Source organism: Amborella trichopoda, chromosome 4 (assembly GCF_054954075.1).
Source record: "Amborella trichopoda isolate Santa Cruz 75 chromosome 4, AtrichopodaSantaCruz75HAP2 v2.0, whole genome shotgun sequence".
Lineage (NCBI taxonomy): Eukaryota > Viridiplantae > Streptophyta > Magnoliopsida > Amborellales > Amborellaceae > Amborella > Amborella trichopoda.
This window is the reverse complement of record NC_142339.1, coordinates 54,014,238-54,040,348: the sequence shown is the minus strand read 5'-3', so window position 1 is coordinate 54,040,348 and position 26,111 is coordinate 54,014,238. Positions and strand designations below refer to the sequence as shown.

General features: G+C 38.1%; 1 protein-coding gene across 1 annotated transcript; it reads right to left on the bottom strand.

The window, feature by feature from the left end:
* Positions 1-5,682: 5,682 nt before the first annotated feature.
* Positions 5,683-21,616, bottom strand: LOC18421966 (bZIP transcription factor, putative (DUF630 and DUF632)). Its single transcript, XM_020665112.2, has 5 exons — positions 20,072-21,616; positions 19,384-19,467; positions 18,822-19,036; positions 11,890-12,134; positions 5,683-6,621 (listed from the first exon to the last, which is right to left on the bottom strand). Exons 1-5 carry the CDS (start codon positions 21,225-21,227, stop codon positions 5,970-5,972), a joined length of 2,352 nt encoding a protein of 783 aa, XP_020520771.2. The 5' UTR covers positions 21,228-21,616; the 3' UTR covers positions 5,683-5,969.
* Between the last annotated feature and the right edge of the window lie 4,495 nt (positions 21,617-26,111).

The window sequence follows — 26,111 nt, the reverse complement described above, 5'->3', positions numbered from 1 at the left end:
AAGAAGATCTAACAATTTAAACAGGTAGCATTTACAACAGAGCCCCGTCTGCCTTTCAATCTTGAAGAAGTACCCTTCAAGAGCCTCTCAGAGAGATTTTCTCTAGCCTTGGGAGGCAAAATCTAACATGGATGAACTAAAGAAAGGAGTGTTTGGTCTGCCTAGAGATAAAGCCCTTGGGCCTGATGGCTTTTCCTTGGCATTCTCTCAAAAGTTATGGGATATAGTTGGAGAAGACCTACTAAATTGAATTTAACAATTCTATGAGGATGTCGTCCTCTATAAAGCCATCAATTCTATTTTTATCACTTAGTCCCTAAAAAAGATACTCTTGAATCTTTACAAGATATCAGACCCACAAGTCTGCTCTCAGCAACTTACAAAATTCTGGCAAAGATTTTGGCAAAAAGACTAAGAAGGGTCTTAAATGAGGTGGTAGAGGGTCTCCAAACAACTTCATCAAAGATCAACAGATCATGGATGGAGTTTTATTGGCACAAAAGATTATACATACCATGAGAAGCATGGGCAGAAAAGGTGTTCCCCTTAAGTTAATTTTGAAAAACCATATGATAAAGTAGAGTGGGAATACCTTGACAAAATCATGAAATTGATGGGCTTTGGAAGTAGATGGAGGATGTGGATCAAGGGATGCTTATCGTCGGTTCTTTTTTTTATTATCATTAATGGAAAGGCTTGTGGATATTTTAAGGCATCAAGGGGCATTCGATAAGGTGATCCATTGTCCCCTTTCATCTTATCCTGGTTACTGAACCTTTTAGTAAGTTACTTAAAGGTGTTGAGGAGAGTGGGTTGATTAGGGGATTGCAAGCATGGAATGTTGGCCCAATTTTGTCAAACCGACAATATGTAGATGATATGTTAATTCTAGCTGAACCATTGAAGACATTCAACATATTTGGCTGTTTTTGAAGGGGTATGAATCGATTTCAAGGTCCAAAATTTATATGAAATAAACAAGATTATTGGGTATTAATTGTACAAACAATGAAGTTAATGCTTGGGCTGAATCGCTGGAATGTGGAGTGGATTTATTTCCCACTAAGTATCTTGGTATGCCATTTTGTGATGGGTGACAATCTCGTGACATTGGGATCTGATAATTTAAAGGTTTCATCGTAAGGTTGATTGGTGGAAGTCTAGATATCTTTCTTTGCGGAGGGGGGGGCACACTACTCTCATTAGGGCTACACTGACAAATCTCCCAATCTATATTAGCTCTCCCTCTAGCCCCCGCTTCACAATCAAGAAAGTAGAAGCTTTAATGAGGAATTTCAAGCTCTTTTAACAAAATGGTGGTAGAGACTATCAAGATAGAATGGACAACTCTGGGAGGAGATATACTTGGGAAGTATGGGTGAGATCCTGATGGCTTTATTGCTAAACAAAGCCTTAAGAATGAAAGGAATCCTTTTGGTGAGGTCTCCGTTCACAGCATATAGCAGTGTATTGGTGGGGATGGGATGAGGACAAGGTTGTTCTCCATTCTTTACGGCCCAAGGTTTTGTTCTGTGGAGAATTATGCTGGCAGCAGTTCTGTGGATTGTCTACGAAGAAAGTAACCACAGTTTTTTAAGGGAGAACTAGGGACACGACCCAGATGTGTCATGGTGTAACAGCCTCGTTCACGAGTCGGGCACAGGCACATCCCACCTTTAGGAGTATCGAAAGGAACTCCTCATTTTGTTGAAGGAGCTCCTCTTTCTCAAAAAGCACAGATATACTAGATTAACATTATGGCATCCACCTTCAAGAGGGTGGCTCAAAATTAATTTTGATGGCAGTGTTAGAGTAGAGGAGCAAATATGGGGGTATGGTAGCTTACTCAGATATTCTAATGGGATTATTTTGTGGTCTTATCAAGGTTGATCCGACCACTTTAATGAAACTGAATTGTGGGCATTGAAAACTCGTGTCCAAACTGGATTTGAGTCATATGCATCTTATTTTGTAAGGAGATTTAGCAAATGTGATCTCTTGCTGCAAAAAATCCGGATCAAATTCCATGGTTTTTATTGCTATTATGGATGAAATCTTTTAGGGAAATTATCACAAATATACTTTAATTTTTATCTATTTAGAAAAAAAACCCCAACTTTTATAAACTTCGTGCACATCATTTTTTTTCAATTTTGGACGTGTTGTGACCAAAATAACAACTTGAATTAATATTACAGTATTTTAAGTACTGTCAAACTTAAGCCATATTATACGGCACATATTATACGGCAATTAATATTACGGTACTTTAAGTATAATAAAACCTAAGCCAAATTATACGACATTTTAACTACCATATTACAGAGGCAAATGCAGTATCATAGAGACAAGGGCAGGATAAGATGTGCGCCATCTCCAGTGACAAGGGCAGGATAAGATGTGCGCCATCTCCAGTGACAAGGGCAGGATAAGCTTGTGCGCCTCTTCTTTTAGGATGAGCCATGGCTGGCTATGGAGAAGAGGAGGACTGAGAGCCAAGTGGTGCCAGTTTGGGGGGCAGAGACCAAGAGAATATCGCCGGGATGACCAGCATGGAGAAATCCATTGCTGCCTCGATATGATCTGCCGGATACCAATAGCCTTGCCATTGTGGTACCGTGTAAGTGTTTGGTGGTGGGAAGATCTTGGGACAAGCTGGAGATGGCCATCCACCAAGGGATGAGGACAGTCAAATGATAAGCTGGAGATGGCGCACATCTTAGTGATACGGTAGTTAAAATACCGTATAATATGGCTGTAGTTAAAATGCCATATAATATGACTTAAGTTTTATGATACTTAAAGTACCGTAAATTGAAAAAAAAAATGAGTTTTATGAAAATTAGAAGTTTTTTTCTAAATAGACGAAAATTAAGGCATATTTGTGATAATTTCCTAATCTTTTATGGCCTACAAGGAAGAGAGATGCTCTTTAGCCATGGACACAGGGAACACAATGGAGATGTGGATATGCTACTAAAGAGCCGACTGCTGCCTAGGGCTTCTTCTTGCTTTCTTCTTAGATCCTTGGGGTGGTAGCCTTGGGTTTCCTCTTTCTTCCTTGCTTTTTTTTTTTTTTTTTTGTCACTTTTCTTTCTCTTCTTCTTTCAATGTACTCCTTTCATTCTCTCAATGAAAAATGAGTTTACGTCTCTCTACACAGAAAACGTCTGAACCCAACCTCAGGTTTAAGAATGTGAGCACCTTCGAGTTGAGTCAGACTTAAAACCATGGTTCAAACTCCATTTTGACCAAGCATTATTGGTGAGGCCGAAAACAAATTGTGCAAGGCATCGTTTATTTCAAAATTTAATCTCCAATTGTAATTGAAATGACAATTTAGTGAATTATCAATCTCTCTCTAGAGTTTTGATTGTTTCAATTTGAAATATGATTTTTATTGTATGGTGGTTATCAATCTCTCTCTAGAGTTTTGATTGTTTCAATTTGAAATATGATTTTTTTTGTATGGTGGTTTAATGTCGTGGTAGTGGTGGTGGTGTAGTAGATGGTGTGGAAGGTGGTGAAGCGGATGTAGTGGTGGCTAGGCAACGGTGTTGTGTTTGTATTGATAGCGGCAGAGTAGTGGCTGCGGTTAGGCCATGGTGGTGGTGGTGGCATGAAGATGCCTAGGCTGCTACTGTGGTGGCTATGCAGTGGTTGTGGTGTAGTGGTGGCGGCTAGGCAGTTGTGGTGGTGGGGCTGGTGTGGCAAATATGATGATGGTGGTTGCTAGGTGGTGATAGAGAGAAAAAAGCCAAATCAATTTTTTTGCAAAATAATTTGGACTGATTTCGTACAATATGCAGTTGGGAATTAATTTAAATTTGAAAATCAAATAGTGTTCAAGTAAGGGGATTGTTTATAAACAGACCATTCACCTTTTGTACAAAGAAGTCACAATTATTCCCACTCATTAGATGTCGTGAGTCGTGAAGTCCGAGAATTTTTTATTTTTGAAACTTTATGTCTAATCAATGATACTCTTACGACTACCCATTTTGAAATCTAAGGTACAAGAATGATTGTAACCTCTTTGTATCAAAAATAAAGTGTCTCTTTGTAGACAATCCCCAAGTCAAATTGTTGTGAAAAACCCTCAAAAAGGCTCAAATTGCAACTTGGACTGGAAATCGATGAGTTCCCAAGAGTAACTTTTTTGAAAGGGTGCGGTTTATATAGAGCCTAGGCTCTGAACAATCAAATTAGAGCCTACCTTCAAATAGTATTGAGAAATGTGGTTTTACTTCTGGAAATCTTTGTGATAGCTTTAAAATATATTTTTATATTTATTTATAAAGTTTAAAGCTTAAAAAATAGTGTAGATCAATAGATCTATAAAAATTTGAAAATCTTGAAAATTGATAGTCCAAAAATGCAATACAAAATACACTATTGTCAAAACTTGAAATCTATTTTTTATCATATCCATGCATCTTGATGTTGAGATGATCAATTTCAAGATATTTGGGCATCAAAACAACCTCTTCTAGTGAAATTTTGAGGTAGGCTCAAATTTGATTGTTTAAAGCTTCGGCTCTATACAAACCTTTCCCTTTTCGAAAATATAAAGGCTATTTGAAAAACAACAGATTCTGAGTATGATAGTTTTATGGAATATTCATTGAGGGCTACATTCAGCCACAAATGGAATTGCCAATCCAGTCGTTTTTTTATCCACTACCCTAACCATGAATACGTACCAATACCATGAGTAGAGATCCAACCCCACATTGATTCAGCCGGCCTTGGCGTTCAGTGGATCAATAAAAGGTGACTGGCCCAATCCATGTTCTTTATAGACATGCATATTTTTCATATTAACACTTTCATAGGGGATACCAGGTGTTATTTTGGAAGAATAGGATATAGTGGTATATGCAAATTTACAGAAAATATGGATCTATTTATTTTTAGAAAAAGTTTATATATAGTGTTAACCTTATACTACTAAATAAATGTCACCTCAAAAATCCATTAGAAGTTCCGGTATTGGAAAACACTCAAAATTGATAATCTCAACCTTTAGATGTATTGATATGACTAAAATGATTTCAAGTCATAAAAATGATGCATTTTGCAATGCATTATCTAAACCGTATATTTTTCAAATTTTTAATAGTTTACCGATAACATTTTTAGAGCTTTAAATTTCATAATTAGAAGTGATGGTTCACGCTAACACAAGGCTTTCCAGCACCAAAACTACTGTTGGCACAGTTTTGAGGCTTCTCTTACCTTGATTGTCTAAAATTGATGCCTAATAAAAACCCTAGGCTATTGGAAACTAGATATTTCTAGACATTTGACCACATCCGCTGATTGAGCAAACAGCCTGCACCATAACAATAACCAATATTATACTTTCTTGGGCAGCACCTGAACGGAAGACATCAGTTCTTATATCTGATATCATGACAGAGTTCTGAATCATGACTTAAACCCAGCATACTATCAAGTTGAGATAAGCCTAATATTCACCAAATTAAAATCCCTGTCATGCATAGGCAGATGATCAACAACTGAAACAAGTGATGGAGAAACCCACAAACCACTTTATGAAAGCCTTCGAAGAAATCAAAGTGCCAAATCACATGGTTCTATGAAAGATATTTAATATCATGATCAGAGAGGTAAGTTACATTCTACGTCCCAGAATAATGCAGAATTTGACAGTATAAATTGAAAGAAATAATGAAGAAACCTTTATTGGCAGCAAAGTAAGAAAAACCATATGCCACCTTTAATCAAAAGGCCTTTATTCATTCCCAATATACAACAATTTAAGAAGGTGTTAGAAGCTCTGGACGCCAAAATTTGGGACCTGTCTTAAATTCAAGAATCTACTTCTACCCAGAAATCATAGAACAATAGAACTTTATTCTACCCTTTCACCAGCTTCTGATTAAAAAACCAAAAAATCATATAGTAGTGTATGCACCTCCAATATTTGCCCCCTCTTCCTCACCTCAACAAGCTGCTCTTCTTCTCCCACTAGTATAAGCAACACGAGCTCTCTCACACTTCTGGCTGATATCCTCATACATCTTGACCAATGCTTCTGAAAAATTTCTTAGGCAATCAAAGACTTGGGTCAAGCCAGCTTGCAAATCTTTCAAATTAGAATGAAGTGTTTGCTCCGGAACTTTCTCACTCTCTGTTTCTTTCTCCTCACTGCCCTCTGTGCTATCATTGAGCAATCTATTCTGGTGGTGTTGCACTTCTGCCACTAAGCTCTTAATGGCATTAGGGACTTCTGCTATCGGTAGGGTCTCAAATGCAGATAACCAATCTCGACAAAGAGCAAATATAGGAGGAGCAAGTTCTCGACAAGGTGAGAAGAGATATTGGTTTCTTCTTCTACTTGATGAGTTTTCTCGGGGTGGTAATATGCATAGAAAGAGCCAGCCTTTGAGGGCCTCAACATATGATTTTTGAGCATTTACCCAATCTGAGAAGCTTGAGCTTAGAGAATTGAGCTCATTTTCAAGGCAGGCTGATGCCTGCTTTTGGGACTCAGTTCGTGCTGCAACTGCGGAGATTCGGGTGTGGTAGGCTAGGGAGATGGTAATGTGTTGAAGATGGTGGCACTCGAGCATTGCTCTCCACATCCGGATCAATCTGCAGAGCAGCCGAAGATTGACTCATGGTTTGTTTGGAAGATTTTCGTTCGATAAAATTTATAAGAATTTATATTGAAAGTGCAATTTGATAACCCCCCCCCTTCTCTCTCTCTCTCTCTCTCTCTCTCTCTCTCTCTCTCTCTCTCTCTCTCTCTCTCTCTCTCGTGTAAATGCATCTTAATAAAAAGGTCATCAATCTAACAAATTTTGTAAACTAAAATTAATGTATAGCTACTACAAATATGTTGAAGAGGTGATGGTTCAAAACTTCAAATATTACAGATATCAGGTTCTAAAAGTATAGATTTGAGCAGCATAGGTGTGACAAGAGTCATCACACATGCACACGCACACACACACAAACGCATGCAAAAATTATATTTCACAATTGTAAATTAGTAAATGTAAGCTTAAAATAACAACTGCAAAGAGTGAAGACAATAGAAATGGCATATCCAAAATGAATTTCTGGATAGTAAAATGAACCATCCATTTTATTACCATCCAATTGTAAAATTAGAGCTAAAAATTTCTCAAACTTTTGGATCTTTTCGATCTCAAAAAAAAAAAAGAAAATAAAGAAACTCCAAATTTGACTTTTTCTCTATCAAAATAGTTCTAGAAATAGTTTGAGGATTAGAATGCACCCCCCGAAGCTCACCATCTCCCACCCCGAACCTTCGAACCATTTTTTTTTTAACTCCCCTTTCCTCTTTTCAGATGGTAATGTTTGTTTTCATTAAGTAGTTAAAGTATACAAATCGCGACCCACTATACAGGCATTCTATATGTCACAAAAATGAGTAAAATGGGGGCAATTTATGTCCTCAGGCCATGGGCAACAGAGAAGGGCACCTCGGCTGAGACATGATATACCCGGCTGGGGGCGAGCCACATTGGCTGAGGCAAGGTGTCTAAAACTAAAATTAGTTTTAGGTTATATGGTCTTCTATTCGTTTAAGGGTATTTGTGTATTTTCGAGTTGTAGAGAAATAAGGGGTATTTTTTGAAGGTAATTTTAAATGAGTATATTGGATTTAATTATAGTTATGATTATTTAAGGAGCAAGTTAGGTCTTAAGGTTTTCTTTCTATATGTAAGTGTTGGAAAAAGGGAGAATACAGAAGAATTTATTTTGGGTTATATGAAAAGATCTATTTAGGGTGGACTCTCCTACAGACCCTCAGAGAGTATATTCTCTCACCCTTTATTTAATTTTTTGTTTTTGTCTAATTTGCTTCATTTTCTTTCTCCCTTCTTACATCAATTCATATCCGAGTTTAAAAAGATCATCCATCATGATGCCACCAAAACTTGCTCTTATAATAGAGGATATATTGCTATAAATCATGGAGGATGTGAATCAACAAATCAAAGGGGGCATAGGCATATATTAATCCATGGAAGGTATTAAAGTCAAGATCCACAAACTTCAAGGAGATATTTGTGAAATCAACGATTCGAAACTATCAATCACCGACAAGAGGTTGCTCATAATCCCATAGATCTGGCACCAACTCTCACCCTAGGGATGAATCAAGCACCATGATCGATTGCAAGCGCCAATCTCATGTGTATGAGCAAATTGAGCCAAGAACCATGACCTGACGAATGTCCACTTGATCTCAGTACAAGGTCGATCTTCCTACATTTCATGAGGGGCCCAAAAGAAAAATAAAAAATGTGTGCACCATCCCAAAGTTCTGCTGCAAGTTGCACATTAAGGCACTACCGGACTTCTTGGCTAAATTGCAATTGGGCTTATTTGAAAATTTCTCACTAGCAACTTGGCTTCGAGGGTTCTTTGATTTGCAAATTGGAATTGATTCTATACTGCAACTAGGCCCCCAACTTCAATTTTTTTGCAAAACTACAAGTTATTTTGCAAAAAATTCAATTTGGCTCTCACTCTCACTCTCACTCTCACTCTCACTCTCACTCTCCCTCTATCACCACCATCACCATTGCCACTACCACTACCCCACCATCACTGCCATTGGACCACCATTTTGCCACCACGACCACTACCGCAGCTGCCGCCACCACCACCACCACCACTGTACCACAACCACCGCCGCTTAACTGCCTCCAACACCACCAAGACACCCACCACCACTCTACTACCACCACTCCACAACCGCCTAGCTGCCACCACCACTGCCTACCAGCAGCGACCACCATCACAGCACTACCACCACTCTACCACGACCTACCCACCTGCCTACCTAACACCACAACCACAACCACTCCAACTCCACCACCACTACCACCACCACCACCACTTTACGTGCTCCACCAGTACCATCATACAATCACTATTACCACCACCAGCACCATCACACCACAATAAAAATTTATATTTCGAATTGTAACAATCAAGCACCCATAGAGAACAAATACAAATTCACCAATTTTCCATTTGGTCAATTGCAATTTGAAAAGATTTACCATTTGACAAAATTTTGTGGTCAAACGGCTCCTAAGTATTGGATTACTTAGTTCACTAACGACGACAAACTACCCGGGTAGTGGGACTTCATCAAGTGGACCTTGAAGGATGCAATGGAGATAACAAGCTCAAGGTTGAGCTTCTCCCAACCCCAAAAGAATGATGTAATGAGCTTTTATTTCTCTCTGTTACTAATGTTTTTTAGATACTAAACTTAGTTTTAGATTTTATGGTCTTTTATTAATTTATATTAATATATTTGTGTCTTTTTTAGTTGTAGAGAATAGAGGGGTAAAGTTCGAAGTTTAATTTTAACGAGATGAATGAACATAGTTTAATTGTGGTTATGATTTCTTAGGGAGATGGTTAGGTTTTAAGGTTTTCCTACAATAAATATACAAGTATTGGACAAAAAAGGAGAATAATAAGAATTTATCTTGAAAAATGTGAAAAGATCTTTTTGGGGTGGATTCCTCTGCCGATCTTAAGAGGGCATGTTTTCTCACCCTTTATTTTTTTATTTTTCTATTTTATGGTTTCTTTCTCCCTTCTTCCCTACATCACCCCACCTCGATGTGCCTGCTTAGGTACAATGTATGGATGTAAACTACCTTTTCTACAATGACTCTTAAATTTGAAGACATGTATAATTCATCATTTACCATACACAAAGAAAACACACACGCACACACACATCCATAGGTAAGTGTTATAGGGTCACCATAGTCAGCAAATCGGCGTTTAAAACGCATTTTTTTCAAAAAAATGGTGTTTTTATGGAAAACATTTAAAACGTTGCCTTTTTGAAAAGTTCAGCAAAAAAACGTTTAAAACGCGATTTTAAGAAAAATGAATTAAACTGGACCAAAAAAATCGTATCCTTCTTTTTACCCGTAAATTTTTTTTTTGAAAGATAATTTTTTTTTTCCTAATTTGTATATTGTTATTTTCATACTTTCTAAAAAAAATATTATTTCAAAAAAAACTCTAAAATAGACGCAGATTTTTGTGATTATTATGGAAATACTACTCATGGCATAAAACCATCCAGATTATCATAAATTGGGCTCAAACCATCCAGATTATTATAAATTAGGGCTCAAACCATCCAGATTATCACAAATTAGAATCAAAGTAGAATAAACAAGAATGAAAACCATTGAATAAAAAATTCCCAAATTTTGGCTTTACAAAATTCCACCAAAAATTCAATCCAAAATAGGGTTCAAAGAGCCTCCAGAATTCCAGATCACAAAATCAATATAAAAGCTTTAAAAAAAAACTTTAAAAGAAAACCAGATTAGGGGTTTTTTCATATCCCCAAACCTGTGCATGTTGCTTCCTATGTGCATGCTGCTTCTCTCTCTCTCTCTCTCTCTCTCTCTCTCTCTCTCTCTCTCTCAATCCCCAAATGGGTTTTTTCATATCCCCAAACCTATAGTTCCTCTGTGCGTGCTGCTTCTCTCTCTCACTCGATCCCCAAACAGGTTTTTTCATTTTCCCAAACCCATAGTTCCTCTGTGTGTGCTGCTCCCTTTGTGCATGCTGCTTCTCTCTCTGTATGTGTTGCTTCTCCGGTTCTCCCTTTCTGCATGCTGCTCCAATTGGGGTTCTATTCTTCTTCCTCTTTGTCCAAAACTCCAAATGCTTCTTGCTGCTGTTTGAACTGTAATGGGTCACCAACTTACCATACCGTAGTTATCATATCTCCGGATGCTTCCAACTCACCATTCCATAGTTAACCAAACCGTAGTTATAATATGGTGTATCCGTATGGTGTATTTATCATGGTGTATTCATATGGTGTATTTTTTTTGGTACGTACTAAATAGGTGTACTTCAAAATTTCTAATATTTTTAAACTTAACCGATTTTTTGACTCCGATTTGTTCAGCCTAGTCCGATATATTTGCGATATCTTTACATGAAGCATTTTTGCGGATCCATATTTTTGACCCGATTTTTTCATCCGACTTTTTAAAATAAAAACAATTTATTTCCGATTTTATGGAGAGGCGAATTATTGATAGTCCCCGACTTGCTAACTATGGTCCACACGCACACATCCACAGGTAAGCATATAGGTCCTTCCACACAAAAACTAAAACAGGTCCAGTAGTTATGTGCCAATGGATTGTGTGTATTGCTATGTTGTGAATTAGCATCCAAGGTGAAACTAAAGCTTATAGTGAATGGCAGCTTTAGGAAGTACTGATTGCATTGTGGCAAAGGCGACGCCACATAACCCTGCCACATGTAGCTATTGGTAAAACACATACTTCCTGATTACTGAGGCATTTCTTACTGCTTCAACGGGGCAGTCCATAGCCCCTTCTCAATAGTTCACTGAACCTAGAAAGTCTGTACAACCTAACCTTCTAAATGAGGCTCTCTAAGCTCATGAAATGGTCGACTAGGCCCAACCATAGTTTACTTGCTATTTCATAAATTATTCAATATTTTCGAACATTTTCCTCGTATATAAAAGCAATCAGACAATAAATTACACAAAAATTGATGTCTATAAAATTGATGAATCCACAGAAATCAAGTAATTTAATGCTATGTATGTCTATATAAAATTTATGAATCCACAGAAATCAAGTAATTTAATGCTATGTAAAAGGATATGGATGAACAGACTCTGTTCAGCCGTTGAAAATCATAGGATAACCACTAATGAGGGAAACACATGAAAGAAAGAAAAAAAAAAGTCTAGAATATAAACAAACAACTAGCGAACAGAACAGTGAAAATTATGCAACCAATACCCCAATATCACATATAGAAGAGTGCTTTAAAGACATGCAATCATACCCTTGTATCAATTCTAGAAGTTGGGGTTGCAATTCTTCATCCCTCAGTTTCTCAATTCTCTTTGATATTGAGTCAACCGAATGAATGGCTACTCTGAGTCTTGAATGTAGATCCTTAACAACAGCCCGTGTTTTATCAATTAGCAGAGGCTTTAGGTCCTTTGTAAATTGATGTTTATCCTTTGCAAATTGATGTTTAAGCTGATTACACTTTTTCTCGTAATCCTTCCTGATAATCTCACTAGCCTACAAAATCACAAGGAATTAATACAACCTTAGCCACCGCTCAAGAAATGATGTAACAGCTCGAAGTATCAAGTAAGCAAATAAAACAACATGAAAATGCTATGATGCTCACACAAATTGAGAATAAAACAACAGAGCATTGACTTTTTATGGACGATGCCAAACAATAGATAATTCATTAAAATGAATCACAATCCATGCCATAACATACATCATGGCATCTACAAATACGAAGAGAAGAGCGAAATACAATAAAGGGAAAAGAGGAAAAATAGAGTGCAATGCAAATATGGCCCGTAGGATATCTTTCTACAGTTTGCACATAAACCATCGAAGGAAAACTACATTAGTTATCAATAATTTTTATTATTGGGTTTTTCACTTTTCCTTTTCTTGTTTGTTAGGTAAACTATACCAAACTCTATTCCAGAATTGTTGGGATCAGATGCTGGACCGGGAACGGGAACAGGAATGAGATCGGGAGTGGGGGATCTTGAAATGCTAAAGGTCTCTATAGATGGGAGCGCTGTCCATACAATGCATATGTTAGAGATTGAGATTCCAAAATGTTGACCGCGATCCCAATAGACTGCCCACCTTCCAAAAGCTCTAACTTCACAACTAAAAGATAAAATTAAATATATGATACATTATAAAAGGCCAAAAGGCTTAGCTAGAAGTTGAAGTAAAAGGAGAAAAAACATTGTATGGATAGGGTAATGAAGAAGATGTCTACTGGAGCAAGAGGACAAGATATATCGGATTGTAGCAAATGGATGATGAGGATGAGAATGATAAAATAACAAGAGAGCATCCAAAGCATTGGAAGAACAGTTGACGGATGAAACGGATCAAAGGAGCCACTGGAGAGGATAAAAAATGTAGAGCTCTAGATAGTAAATAAAGATAGAAATGCAGACGTAGTGCAAATGGGGTTTCAGTGTAGAGGACTAGAAGGAGAGGGAGATCGAGGGGAGAGAGCACAAGAGAGGAAGGGGAGAGAGCACAAGAGAGGAAGGGGAGAGAGCACAAGAGAGAGAGAGTACAGAAGAGCAAGTGGCTGGTAGTGAAATAGCAGGAAGAAGAGAGGTTGGATTTGAGTGAAAGACATGCATTTTCTTTTCTCCTCTCTTTTTCCTTTTTGTCTTTTTTCATTTTCTTTTCTTTTTCCCCCTTCTTTTACTTTTTTTTTAAAATATATCAGAGAAGTAAATGCGGAGGGACTAAATTACCATAAATCTGTCTAAACTATATCTTCATAAGAAAAGACCCTTTTGGGTGGAGGAAGGAAATGTCCAAAATAGTGGATAGATTGTGAGAAAAAGACATCATATAAGAAATGCGAAAGAAATTTACAAAGAAAATCAGAGGAAGGACATCACGTGGTGTTCTCTGTCATGCCTATTGTACGGAAAGCACCATCCTTCGCCATCCTATCAGCAGCTGCATTGGAATCTCTCGAAAGGTGTCTAAAAGTGACTGGGATATCCCTACACAAGAAGTATCATCATCATCCGAGCCATATCCCAACTACTTGGAGCCGACTATACAAATCTTGTTCTGCCATTTTGCCTATCAAGGGCCATACCCTCAATAAGACCATATGTATCTTTTCGCACTTCTTTTGTCCACGTCCTTTTGGCCCTTCCCCTTGCCCCTTAGCGCCTTCTACTTGAACCAAATCGCACCTCCTAACTGGTGTTGTATATTGTCTACGCTGCACATGGCTAGCCCACCTAAATCTACTTTCCCTCATCTTATCGCCTATTGAAGCCAAACCTAAGTTCCCTCGTATGTATTCATTCTGAATTCTATCCTTTCTTGTTTTGCCACTCATCCATCTCAACCACGCTCATCCCATGGATGTGTTGTTTTTGACCGCCCAATATTTTGTCCCATAAAACATAGCTAGTCTTATAGTTGTTCTATAGAACTTCTCCTTTAGTCTTCATGGTATGCGGCAATCACATAAAACTCTGGATGCACATCTCCACTTCGCCCACTCAGCTCTAATTCTATGTACATCTTCCTCAATCTCTCCATTCTCCTGGATTATCAATAAGATATCGAAAATAACCTCTTTTACGTATTTCTAGGCCATCAATCTTAACCATTTCCTTGTTTCTACTCCTATTATTTTGTAGACTTGCATTCTATATATTTTGTCTTAATCCGACTAATTTTAAAACCTTTAGATTTTAGAGCATCCCTCCAAAGTTCTAACTCTGCATTGAAGCTGCCTCTAATCTATCTCATCAATCAAGCCTATGTGATCCACGAATAACATGCACCACGATGTAGGCCTACTGTCTTGAAAACCATGTGATCTGCCTCTAGTTAACTAGGCATCTTGTAGGTGCCTAGTTAACTCGTCCACGGATATGCACTCAATGTTGACCCCTGATGTAGGCCTACGGTCTTGAAAACTCACTTGGTTCTCTACTAGTTGTCCTCACACTAGTTAGCACTCCCTCATACATATCTCTCACCATGTCAATCTAGCCTCTGAAGACTCTTTTCTTTTCCAACACCCACCAAATAAAATCTCTAAGTACCCTATCCTATGCTTTCTCTAAATCAATAAAGACCATGTGGAGGTCTCTAGGTTCCCTTCTCCCTAAACTTCTCAAATAGTTGCTTAAGTAGGACCCATGCACAAGAAGTATATGTGATCAAAAATTTTAGCTAGCCTCCACCGGGGCTTAGCAACCTCCGACGCCCATGCAATGACATTCCTAGAATCAACTTCAAAAGGCCACTATGTTTGGAAGCGAGTGGATGGACCCATTAATACCTTATAGCAGTGCCAACGCTTAAGCAATAGTTGAATCCATAAAACCAATCAAATTAGAAAATGAGAGGAAGACCCTCTTAGAGTTAGCAAGGATACCATCATAAACCGAGAAGCCCGGGCAAGCAGCCATCCATGTTGAGTTTGATAAAGCCAAAAGGAGGGGTCAACCATACTACATGGAGCTTAAGAGAGGACAAGGCAGGGATAGCAAAGTATCCCAGTTGTTGAGGAAGTTCAAGATACCTATGTCACTGTAGACTGGTAGCTTTTTGAGCCCTAAACCAAGTTTATACTATGATGGAATCCCTGAGAGATGGAGTTTGACTTGGAACGCTGCGAAAGATCCTTGCATTCTTCTCCTTCCAAACCTTCCAAAGAAGAGCAAAGACTACCATGACCCAAAGGCACCTACCATCTTTTGGAAAGGGGGGAATCGGAAAACTAAGAGAGTTGAAGTATGGCGAGTGGTACAGCCCACTGTAACTCAAAAATAAGAAGAGTAGACCACAAAAAGTAGGTTACATGGCAATGTAGAAAGAGATGTTTAGCAGAATCTTCATGCTGACACAACATACATTGGTCGAGGTGGAGACCATGCCTTTGAAGTTGGTCAATGGTAGGAAACTTCCCTTGAGCCAAGATTCAAACAAAAGCTTGAACCCTATTCAGAACATGGGTAGACCAAAGCTTATTTAAAAGTGGAACAAAAGCTTAGGGATCTCTTTATTTATAGCCAGAAAGCAATGAAACTATATTAAAAAATGGGAAAATTTCTCCATACACCCTAATTCAAAATATGATTTCCCTATAGATCCTGATTTTTTAAGTCTTTCTTGTGGCATTAAGTTTTCCATTTTCCTATCTTCTAACCCCCGGAACGGTTACTACCCATCCAATATTCATTTGGCACTGATTTTTGGTCCTAACAAAGCACATAGAAGACGCGCAGGTCCCCCTCTCATTCATTCTCTCTTTTTTCTCTGCCTTACTTTGTTTCTCTCTCACCCTGCACCCCCTCCATACCCATCTCTCTCTCACCAATCGATATCTCTCCAAACCCATCTCTCTCTCACCTCTCTTCCCCTATCTCTCTCTCTCTCTATCCCATCTCACTCTCTCTGCCAACCCCTCTTTCTCTCTCTAGCTGTAATCAAACCCCAAATTAATTTCATCCATGCTATTGCTCTTACTATAATTCCACCAAATTTTCTGAAATTTTCTCACAATGCAAACTCCAAAGACGACTCAAACACCAAAGAAAGAACACATGATCATGAACATGATGACCAAGAAGAGCCAGGAGACATAAGAGGATCCTCAGAGCCAAAGAACAATCCCACCATCAATTAGGACACCATAAAATCACTAGAGCATAAAGACCCATCAATCCACAAGAAGTAGGATGCTGACGAGGAGAAGAGTAAAACTAAGAGATTGGTATTGGCCAAGGACCAACAAAAAACCCAACAGATTGTTGTCGTGCCCTCAATATAACAGCCTGGGAACCAAGTTTTGCTATTACAACAATTACAATGTGAATCAGCCAAAGCAGTTTTGCAATAGTTGCCAAAGGTATTGGACAGTGGGCAGATCAATGAGGAATGTAACAGTAAGGGCCGAGCGTCGAAAAAGCAAGCACTCCTCTCTCTATCACCAAATTTCATCTTTGACACCAGATAGCCTTCCTACAAGTCATTCCAACCGTTATGGATTGGGTGAGAGAGAGATAGATTGAGGGAGAGAGGAGAGACAGAAAGAGATTGATTGGGGGAGAGAGGTGAGTGTGACAGAGAGATGGGTTGTCAAGAGAGACAGTGGCGTTGGCAGAGAGTTTGCAAAGAGAGAGCAAGATGGGATGGGGGAAGAGAGAGAGAGAAATGGCTTGACTTAGAGAGTGAGATCAATTGGGGGGAAGGGGGGAGGTGAGAGAGAGAGAGATGGGTTGGGTGAGAGAGACGAGAGAGATTGGGGGAAAGAGGAGAGAGAGATCTATTGGGGAGAGAAGCGAGTGAGACAGAGAGATGGGTTGGCAAGGCAGACAGAGGGGTTGGCAGAGAGAGGCCACATAGAGAGCGAGATGGGATGGGGGAAGAGAGAGAAATGGCTTGGGCAAGATAGCAAGATCAATTGGGGGAGAGAGGTGAGAGAGAGATAGGGTTGAGAGAGAGAGATGCAGAGCAAGGCAGAGAATAAAAGAGAAAAAAGAGAAGTGACATGAGAGTAGGACCTGCGAGTCTCTATGTGTTTTGTTAGGAAAAAAAACTAGTACCAAATGAGTTCAGGGGGTTAGAAGATAGAAAAGTGAGAAACTTAATGCCGCTAGAGAGACTTTAAAACTCAAGGTCTAAGGGAAAATCATATTTCAAACTAGGGTGCATGGAGAAATTTTCCCTTAAAAAATATAGTTGCATTAATATAGATGCATTGCTAGCTGATAATAAATAAAGAAATTCATCAGTTTGGTGGTTATCTTGGACTTTGAGGTGGTATCAAGATCCCTAATAGAGAGATCAAGATCCCAAAATTTAAAAATCAAGATCCCTCGAAGATTGCTTCCCCGAATCATCAGAGCAAGATTCCTTAGCGGGATTGCCACCTAGGTTGGAAGATCCTAGCAACTATGCTCTACTCTCTTAAAATGGTATTTTACAAAATCCAAGGAGAAAAAGAGAATAAAAGAAGCAAGTATTGGAAAATATTTAACTATGAGAGAGAATGGATTACTCCAATGGAATATTGCTTAAGGAGAGATGAGAATGAAACCAAACAAATACTAGTGCACGAACGACAGTATGGATCTATACAAAAAATGCCATATTATATATCAAAATATGCTCAAAAGTGGCAACATGTGATCCACGCTGACCATTAGACATCTCGATGGATTAAAAAGAGAGAGAGAGAGAGCAAGAAGAGGAGAGATGAGAGAAGAAAAGGGAGTCTTCTCCATTAAGGATGAGGATAAATCTAACAAGCCATTGACCCCCACAAGTCCAGGAGCACAAAAAGCCAACAAGTTAAAGATAGGCAATCCCCAAATGACAAACCAGAAATACGATGGATCAAAGAGCCAAAAAAAGACTGCAGTCTGGAATCCCGTACAACTCCCAAGAAAAAAAGTGCCCCATTGCCCCTATAGGGCAGTGTCCTCATCCATCACCACCTCAGGAGAAGCCACTATGGCCCCTACGGGAAAGAGGTTTAAAACCTCACCAACAACTAGGTACTTGGCAGAGAAATTAGGACGTATGGCCCTAAGTTCCTGGAGCACTGCAGTTGACCTCTCCACCTCCGACCTCTTTCGCTCATCCTGACACAGCGAATTGACCCACTTCTAACTTGCCAGTTCCACAGACAACTCATAGTCATAAGCCTGAAGGAGACCCATTTAGAAGAATGGACTCATGCAGCCTCTCCTCAACAGCGGGTTTAAATCCTATGTTGGTGAGAAAAAATTAGGCCTCCTTAGCAGCAGATGTTTTGCTGCTTTTTGCTCAAAGAGACTTCACCAGTAAAAGTTCGGCCATGGATGGACACTATGGCCTTGAACCAGCAAAATAAGCAACCCTATTATCATGTATGACCCTCCAAGGTTATAGAACTCGAAGCATATCGAGGACACCTTGAAGGCGTATAATCTTTTAATTCCTTAAAAGATGATTGGATTTTGTTTTGATATTTGTTTCATTGTGCCACTTTTCAACCATTTTAAATGGTCAATGGTTCCAGCTGAATGGTTTTATATCCAAATTATATGCAAAAGTGAAAACCATGGATACAAACATTTAACAAGATTAATTGCATATAGTACTTTAGTATGACGAAGTGATTTTTCCAGCAAGCGAAGGCTGAGCAGAAAATATTCACAGTAAAAGCAGATAAGATTCACATACCTTGACTTCATCATAAAGTTTTCTCTCCCATGCATACAATCTGTCTAAAGTGGAGGAGTGGCTGCCCGAAATCATGCAGAAATCATCAACAAAATCACTGCTACTATCATCCATGTCGTCTTTCGACGCAGAAGCAAGAGGATTTTTAGAAGATGAAGAACGTGATGATGTGGACCTATTCCAAGTTATAACCTTTGGAACCAGTTGAGGAGGATCTGCACCATTGTGACTAGAAATGACAAAAGAACCCAAAAGATTTGAATTTTTTTAAGCATGAAAAACATTTAAATGTTGTTTCTATTTTCCAAGCGATCCCAAGAACATAACGTCTTCAAGAAAAATATCCAACCATAGTATAACTCAGGATTCCTTCTTCTTCTTCTTCTTCTTCTTCTTCTTCTTCTATTTTTTCTCTTCTTTTTTTTTTTCACTTTAGTAAGACGGCATTCCTTCGTACCATCAATGACAACACCACCAACACCAACACCAACAACAGTGATGATGGCTAATGAATGCTGTCGATATTAAACTTGATACAGTTGAGAAAGGGGAAATAACCTACCTTGAGGAGCAAGGGCTGTCTGACTCTGCCCCGTGAAACAAACAAAACAGCAGGCAGAGAGAAGCATCGATGCATGTGATGTTCCTGCCCATAGTGAAATTCTTGTGAGGGGCTCAGTCCACAAGATTCAATACCTTGTGACAACAAAATTCAAGCCCAAAAGCCATATGTCGTTGAAATTTATCAACAGAAAAGAAAGGAAAGTAAAGGACATATATAAAGAAAGAAAAGCGTAAAGAAGTAGAGAAATGAAGAACAGGGCATTGCATCTGGATACAATAGGCATAGATGTATGTGATCTTCCTGCTCGTAGTGAAATTCTTTTGAGGAGCTCACTCCACACGACTCATTACCTTGTGACAACAAAACTCAAGGCCAAAAACCTTATGGAATTAAAATTTATCAACGAAGAAAGAAGCAAAGGACATATAAAAAGAAAGAAAAGCATAAAGGAAGCAAAGAAATGAAGAACAGGACATCGAATCTTGCTACAATTTGTATTGATTCCATACAAGAAGAGACCAAATATGTAAAAGCTAAGTCAAATATAAGAAACCAATACCTATATATGGATCGAAAAGATAAAAAATTCAATGGTTATGCATATTTAAGCTGAATCCTAATCAGGCACGTAATGTGTAAAAAGAAAGCTACCCAAATTGCTAAAAGAAGAATGAGAATGGATTACCTTTCATATCAGTGGAGGTGGGTCTGATCTTATTGGCCTCAAGCATCCTTGAGACTTCCTTCCCTGATTCAGAGGCTCTGAAGAAACGATTCTCAATGTCCTTCACACTCGACAAGAAGTCCTTGGCCCTATGAGTAATATATGCAGCAGCATCTTCTTTTAGAGGGCTTGCCTCTTTTTCAGCCACTCTATTCTCTCTCGTTGAACCCCCAAGTTCACAGGGTGTAACCCTTGCTAAACCCTCATTCTCCCCCTCTAAATCAGTATCAGGGGTTTTTGCCCCTCCACTTTCTCTCTCTTCATACTGAGAAGAACCCTCTTCATCTACAAATCGTTCAGAAGGAAATCCTGCAAATGAATGTGCATTCGATAACATGATTCGTTGCTTATAAGAAACGGGACTAATCGAATCTTCACAAAATCCACGACCTGAAGAACCAATAGAAACTCCATCTTTCCCTTTCAAAATCTCTCTGTCCACTCCCTCTAAATGGGTTTCTCTTCCATCTTGTCTAGCTAGCTTTGGACTCTCCAAATCATCAAATTTTCTATTGAGGCTAAAGATCTTCTCCCCACTAAAATCAAATTGGGTATCTGAATTCCAAGGGTCGAAGAAATCCCAGGACGAATCTAATCTAGGAAGAGGAGGAGGCCTAAGGAATGCCATTGACGGGGAAGCGGGTGAAGCATTTAGCTCAGCTTCCTCAGACTGATCCTCTCTAAAAATGGGGCTTCTTGGTGGTGAACTTATTGCCACTTTCTCTATACGAGGAGGCCTCTGTTCATATGTAACCGAGGAATTTACCCCTGATTTCATGTAATTCAAAGTGGAAAAAGTGGTTGGAGGAGAGAGAGGGCTTTCATGGTGTAATGCTGAATCAGTTATCTCTGCATGTTGAGATGGAGAAGGAGACGGGTATGAACAGTGAGATGGGGACTTTTCAGTTGCAGAGGCTGAGATGGAAGGCTCCGTTAAAACTTCAGCTTCTGCAAATCTTCGAAGAGCCACTCCCATGCTTCTCATTGACTGTAAGTAACAGACATGTACGCTTGCTAGAGCGTACCTTCTATCAACTGCTTGCTTGATGAACCTCTTCCGCTCTTTACAGAGCATCAAGCCCTCTCCTTCCTCCATTCTTGAGTTTGAACATCCCATTTTCCCTTGCAAGATATCTCCAAACCCACAAATCCGGGGGCCCCAAATCGAAACAGGCCTTTTTTCTCTCTATCTCTATATCTCTCTAGAAATAAAGCAAAGCACCTCTAGAAGTGAAAACCAGTAGAAAAAAGCTCATCTCCTTTCTCTCTTTAGAAATAAAACGCACAGAATAAATGCCTCAAATATCTCTTTCTTTCTAAAACTGAAACCCACGACCTACATTACCAAGACATGGCCATTTCTTTGTCACCCTCTTCCTCGACATGAAAACCCAAAATTAAAATTACAGCACATGCTCAGAAACCCATCTCTGTATCTCTTTCTCTCTCTCTCTCTCTCTCTCAACCTCCTCTCTCTCTCTCTAGAGCCAAAGACAAACAATGCAGGACAAAGTTCCAAACTTTGAAACCCACTTTCTTTAATCCAATGCTAGAAAGAGAAAAAGAAGAAACCTACCTCACTGAGTCAGAGGAATCAGCAATAAGTTCTTACGAAAAGTAGGTGCCCCAAATGAATGAGGGGGCAAAGCTTAGAGAGAGAAAAGAAAAACTTTTATTCGAGGCTCTGGTTCAAAAGGTACTGAGATACCGAACCAGAGGATAGGCAGTCATTTGAGACCTGAAATGATGAAAAGTGGGTTTTATAAAAGAGAGGAATCTGGCACACAAGGCCTCTCTGTATAAACACCTCGTAGTGCGTAACAGGCGCCCGAAACACAGTGGAGTTTCACTGCTCCAAACCCCATTCATCTCTTTCTCTCTCTAAAACCCATTCATCTCTCTTCTCTCTCTCCTCTTCCTCTCCTCTCCTCTCCTCTTTCTCTCTCTAAATCAGCAGACAAGGATTCACCCCGCGGTAAATTGTCAGTAAAATGGCGGCCTCTAGCCCCCCCTTCACACAGCTTCACGCGACTAAAACTCTCTCTCTCTATAAAAAGCAATAACTGGTTCTTCTCTCCCCACTTCCCAACTCCCTCTCTCTAAATCTCCCCACTTCCCAACTCTCTCTCTCTCTAAAAAAACAAGAAAACAAAACGGTAATGCCTCCTGTTAACGTGTCAGAAACACTATTTTCTAACTTTATTAGAGAAAAAGGATAAAAAAAACCCTTCCTTCTCTTTCTATCTCTCTCACTTCCTCTCTCTACGTGTGAATGACCGAAATACCTTTAGATTGCTTTGGGATTTATGTAGTAAAAAAAAAAAAAAAAAAATTACGTAGAATCGAGTTCTAAACAATCAAAATAGAGTCCATCCCAACAATTTCACTATTTTGATGCCCAAATTAATCTAGCCATCTAAGATGTGTGGACGTGAGAAAAAAAAATAGATTTCAAGTTTTTGAAATAGTATATTTTGTAAGGTATTTTTTACGTTTTCATAGATACGCTTGATCTACCTATGAAACTTTAAACTTTATAATTAAAAATAAAAAAATATTTTAAGGCTATTACAAATATTTTCAATATTAAAACTATTTCTTGACATTATTTGAAAATAAAAACATTTGTTAAAGCTATTACAAATATTTTCAGTATTAAAATTATTTCTTGACATTATTTAAAAATATAATTTATTTCGTTTGTTCAAAGCTTCGGCTCTACACAAACTGCCCTCATATAAAAACTAAAATAAATAAAGTCAGTACATTTCACTCTTGGAAAGTGATGTAAATATCCTTATCAACTCCAATGTTTTCCTTCCAATTCTCTCTAGGATTCTCCTAAAACCCAGCTTGCTAAAATTGTTTAGTAAAGTAATGTTAAAATAAGATGGGCCCATATACCAAGCATGTGCCCCGGCCTTTTCCCAATTTAACGGCATGTCTCGGTCTCTTCGAGGAATTCGAGGACACTTTCGGCATTTTCGGAATTATGTCGAAGCAATCCCTTAGAATATATGTTATTTAATATTCCTTCTTTGTTTTTTTTTTCTGTGTACTTTTTTATTGAACGGTTTTTTCTCTTTCCCTATTTATCTTCTTTTCCTTCTTTTTTTTCTTTTTTGACAAATATTACTAATTGTTATTGAAACCACGTAAAAGATATTACATGATTAGCAACAACAATATTAGATAAAAAAACACCACCCTTGGCCAGTTCGTCCACCACAGTATTAGCTTCTCGATACACATGAGAGAAAAAAACAATCAAAGAGGAAAATAGGTCCATAATCCGCAACCATAAAGACCGAAACTCCCAAATAATGTGTTGCTCCTTCTTATACCATTTAATCGAATTCAGTGCATCACCCTCTATTACATAATTGCTGCCATAGTTTTTATCAATAATGATCTTTAAGCTATAGAACAACGTACTAAGCTCAGCAAAATTTCCAGTTCCACAACCTAAAGGACTCGCATAAGAAAGAATGATGCTACTAGAGCTGTCCCATAGGACCCCACCATAAGCTGCTAACCCAAGATTGCTTAAAGAACTGTCATCAAAATTAAGTTTCAGAATACCAGCATGGGGCGCTGACCAACCGCATTTCGGTCTATTACTAGTAATACCATAAGAAAAAGGTTATGTAATTTTGTCATCACATCAACCTTCGAAATACCCCAACCTGCACTATTCACGGATAGCCAAGACCAAATTGTGACTTTAATAGAGTTAATCAATCTGTCCATGGGAAGAGAAACCCTTTCAAATATCCTTTTATTTGTCTCTTTCCAGACTTCCCACAAAATGAGTCATTTATCCATCTTCCAAATAATATTATCAACTTTCGTCAAGTGAGGTAAAGACAATTGAGTAACAATCTCCTCCACATGTTAAGGAATAACCAAATTTATATTAAGCACACCAATCAACCAATACCAAATGCGTACTGTGAAAGGAAAATGAATGAGAAGGTGTGCAACCGAATCACGAACTTTACACAATAAGCACACATTGGGTATAATCTTACCCCTTTTGATTAAATTGTCAGTTGTCAAAATCCTGTTCAAATTAGCCAACCAAATAAATACCTGAACCTTGCGAGGTATCGGTCATTTCCAAACCTGAGCAATCCGGGGGCAAGACCACTGCTACCTATCATGAAATAGGAGATTGTAGCAAGACTTGACGGAAAAAACACTATCACTTTCGATCTCCCATTTATCATCCAGGACAAGTTGCCCATGCGAGAAAACTAGACGCAGATCAATGACAATGATTGTGCTTTGGAGCAGTGTTTATTAAAAGGAAAAGTATATAATGGATTGATATCAAATTCGCTTTGTTTCAGCGAAGAGGCCGTAGTCTTCAGAATTTAAGCATAAATCAAAGCAAAGAAAAGTGTGGTATTGTCGCTTCAATCAAATTCGGGTTGCTTTGGCCTACTTCGGGTCTGCTTCGGGCCGCTTTGGTCATAAAATAAATACCTATATAAAAGTATTTTTTTAATTTTTTCTATTATTTTTATATACTTTATATATAAATATCTAATTTATTTAAATTAAATACAAAAAAAAGTCCAAAGTCTTCATCTGGATTGACCGAATTATGAAATTGCTTTGTTTTTCTAACCAAACCGAAAAAGACTCTAACGCGAATATGACAATATTGATATAATGAGACCATTTAACTTTTGTACAAGGTGGTCACAATTAATTTTGACTATTGGAAGTGAAATTAGGTGGCTGTATTTATTTCATTTACCGTGCTCAATATTCAAATTAATTTTTCTCGAACTTTGTGACACATCCAATATATTGGATTTCACATCAGATAGTTACAGGCAATTGCGACCTCTTTATACGAAAGGTAAATGGTATCATTGTATATAATCTCTTGTTAAAATGGGTTGTTGGGGCAGATTGTCTACTATCGCTCTTGATTTGAATCGATTGGATATACAATTCAGATCGTTCTCAAATCATATGGGTGATTTTTAAAATATATATATATATATATAATATACTTCTTGGGTGGGGATTTAGGGGGACATAAGCTTAAAGAAAAAATAAAAAAATAAAAAAGGGTTTAGGGCACTCGGCCAGGACCATACTATTTTAGAATCTGTTCGGTCCTAATTGATCCTGCATCCAGATTTATGACTCGAATTGGAAATTACCGGGTTATAAACACTGATTTGAAGATGGCTAACCAAATGTTCATGCATGACAAGTTGACAAGGGTAGCAACCCATCCGATGGGTTGACTTGGCGCAAGTATGAGTCCATACTCATATTGGACCCAATGAGACAATTTTGCGTCTAAAAGTACATTTACATCTAGGTCTAACCGAACATGACCTGCTTTTTATATATAATATGAGTATGGAATAGTTTTTAAGTCAAGGGACACCATTTATTTATTTTTAATATAAACATTAAGAAAAGGGCACCCAAAATAGATGGTGCAAAAAAAATTAAACGAATATTTTTACAAATTTCACTTTTATTTCATTTTCAAGATCACCCTACCCTAAATTATGAATCTCTAAAATTTTAAGTCCCAAAATCCATATTTAAAATGAACTTTAGAGGGTAGATGCAAATGCACATATAAGTCGATGAACTTGAGAAAAGCTGTCTATATGCTATAATATTCATATATTATAAATTTATTTATAATACAATATATTATGGAATCATTTATAATTAATTAATTTTTTTATCTTTCATCTAAACCCAATTAGGCTTTGTTTGAAGGAAAATGGTTTGTTAGGGCTCCGGCCCTATCGAAATAAGTAAAGCCTCATCCAATAACTTGTTCAAAATTGTGATTCAACTATTAGAAAACCTTTACATTGGATCATCTCGGCTTGAACGTTATGGTTGTAAAAAAATATTAGGATTTTACGCTCTACAAATAGTGTATGTTATAACAAATTATCTAGATCTATTTCGCCTAAACATAAGTGTTCACAATGTATCATTTTTTAAGTTTTAA

Excerpts from the sequence above, each read along its gene's own strand:
- LOC18421966 (XM_020665112.2), bottom strand. The coding sequence starts at position 21,227 with ATGGGATGTTCAAACTCAAGAATGGAGGAAGGAGAGGGCTTGATGCTC. Across the intron at positions 12,135-18,821 it reads AACTTTATGATGAAGTCAAG|GCTAGTGAGATTATCAGGAA; the intron begins GTATGTGAATCT and ends GTGATTTTGTAG. Across the intron at positions 6,622-11,889 it reads CTTCTAGAATTGATACAAGG|ATTGATCCGGATGTGGAGAG; the intron begins GTATGATTGCAT and ends GCTGCTCTGCAG.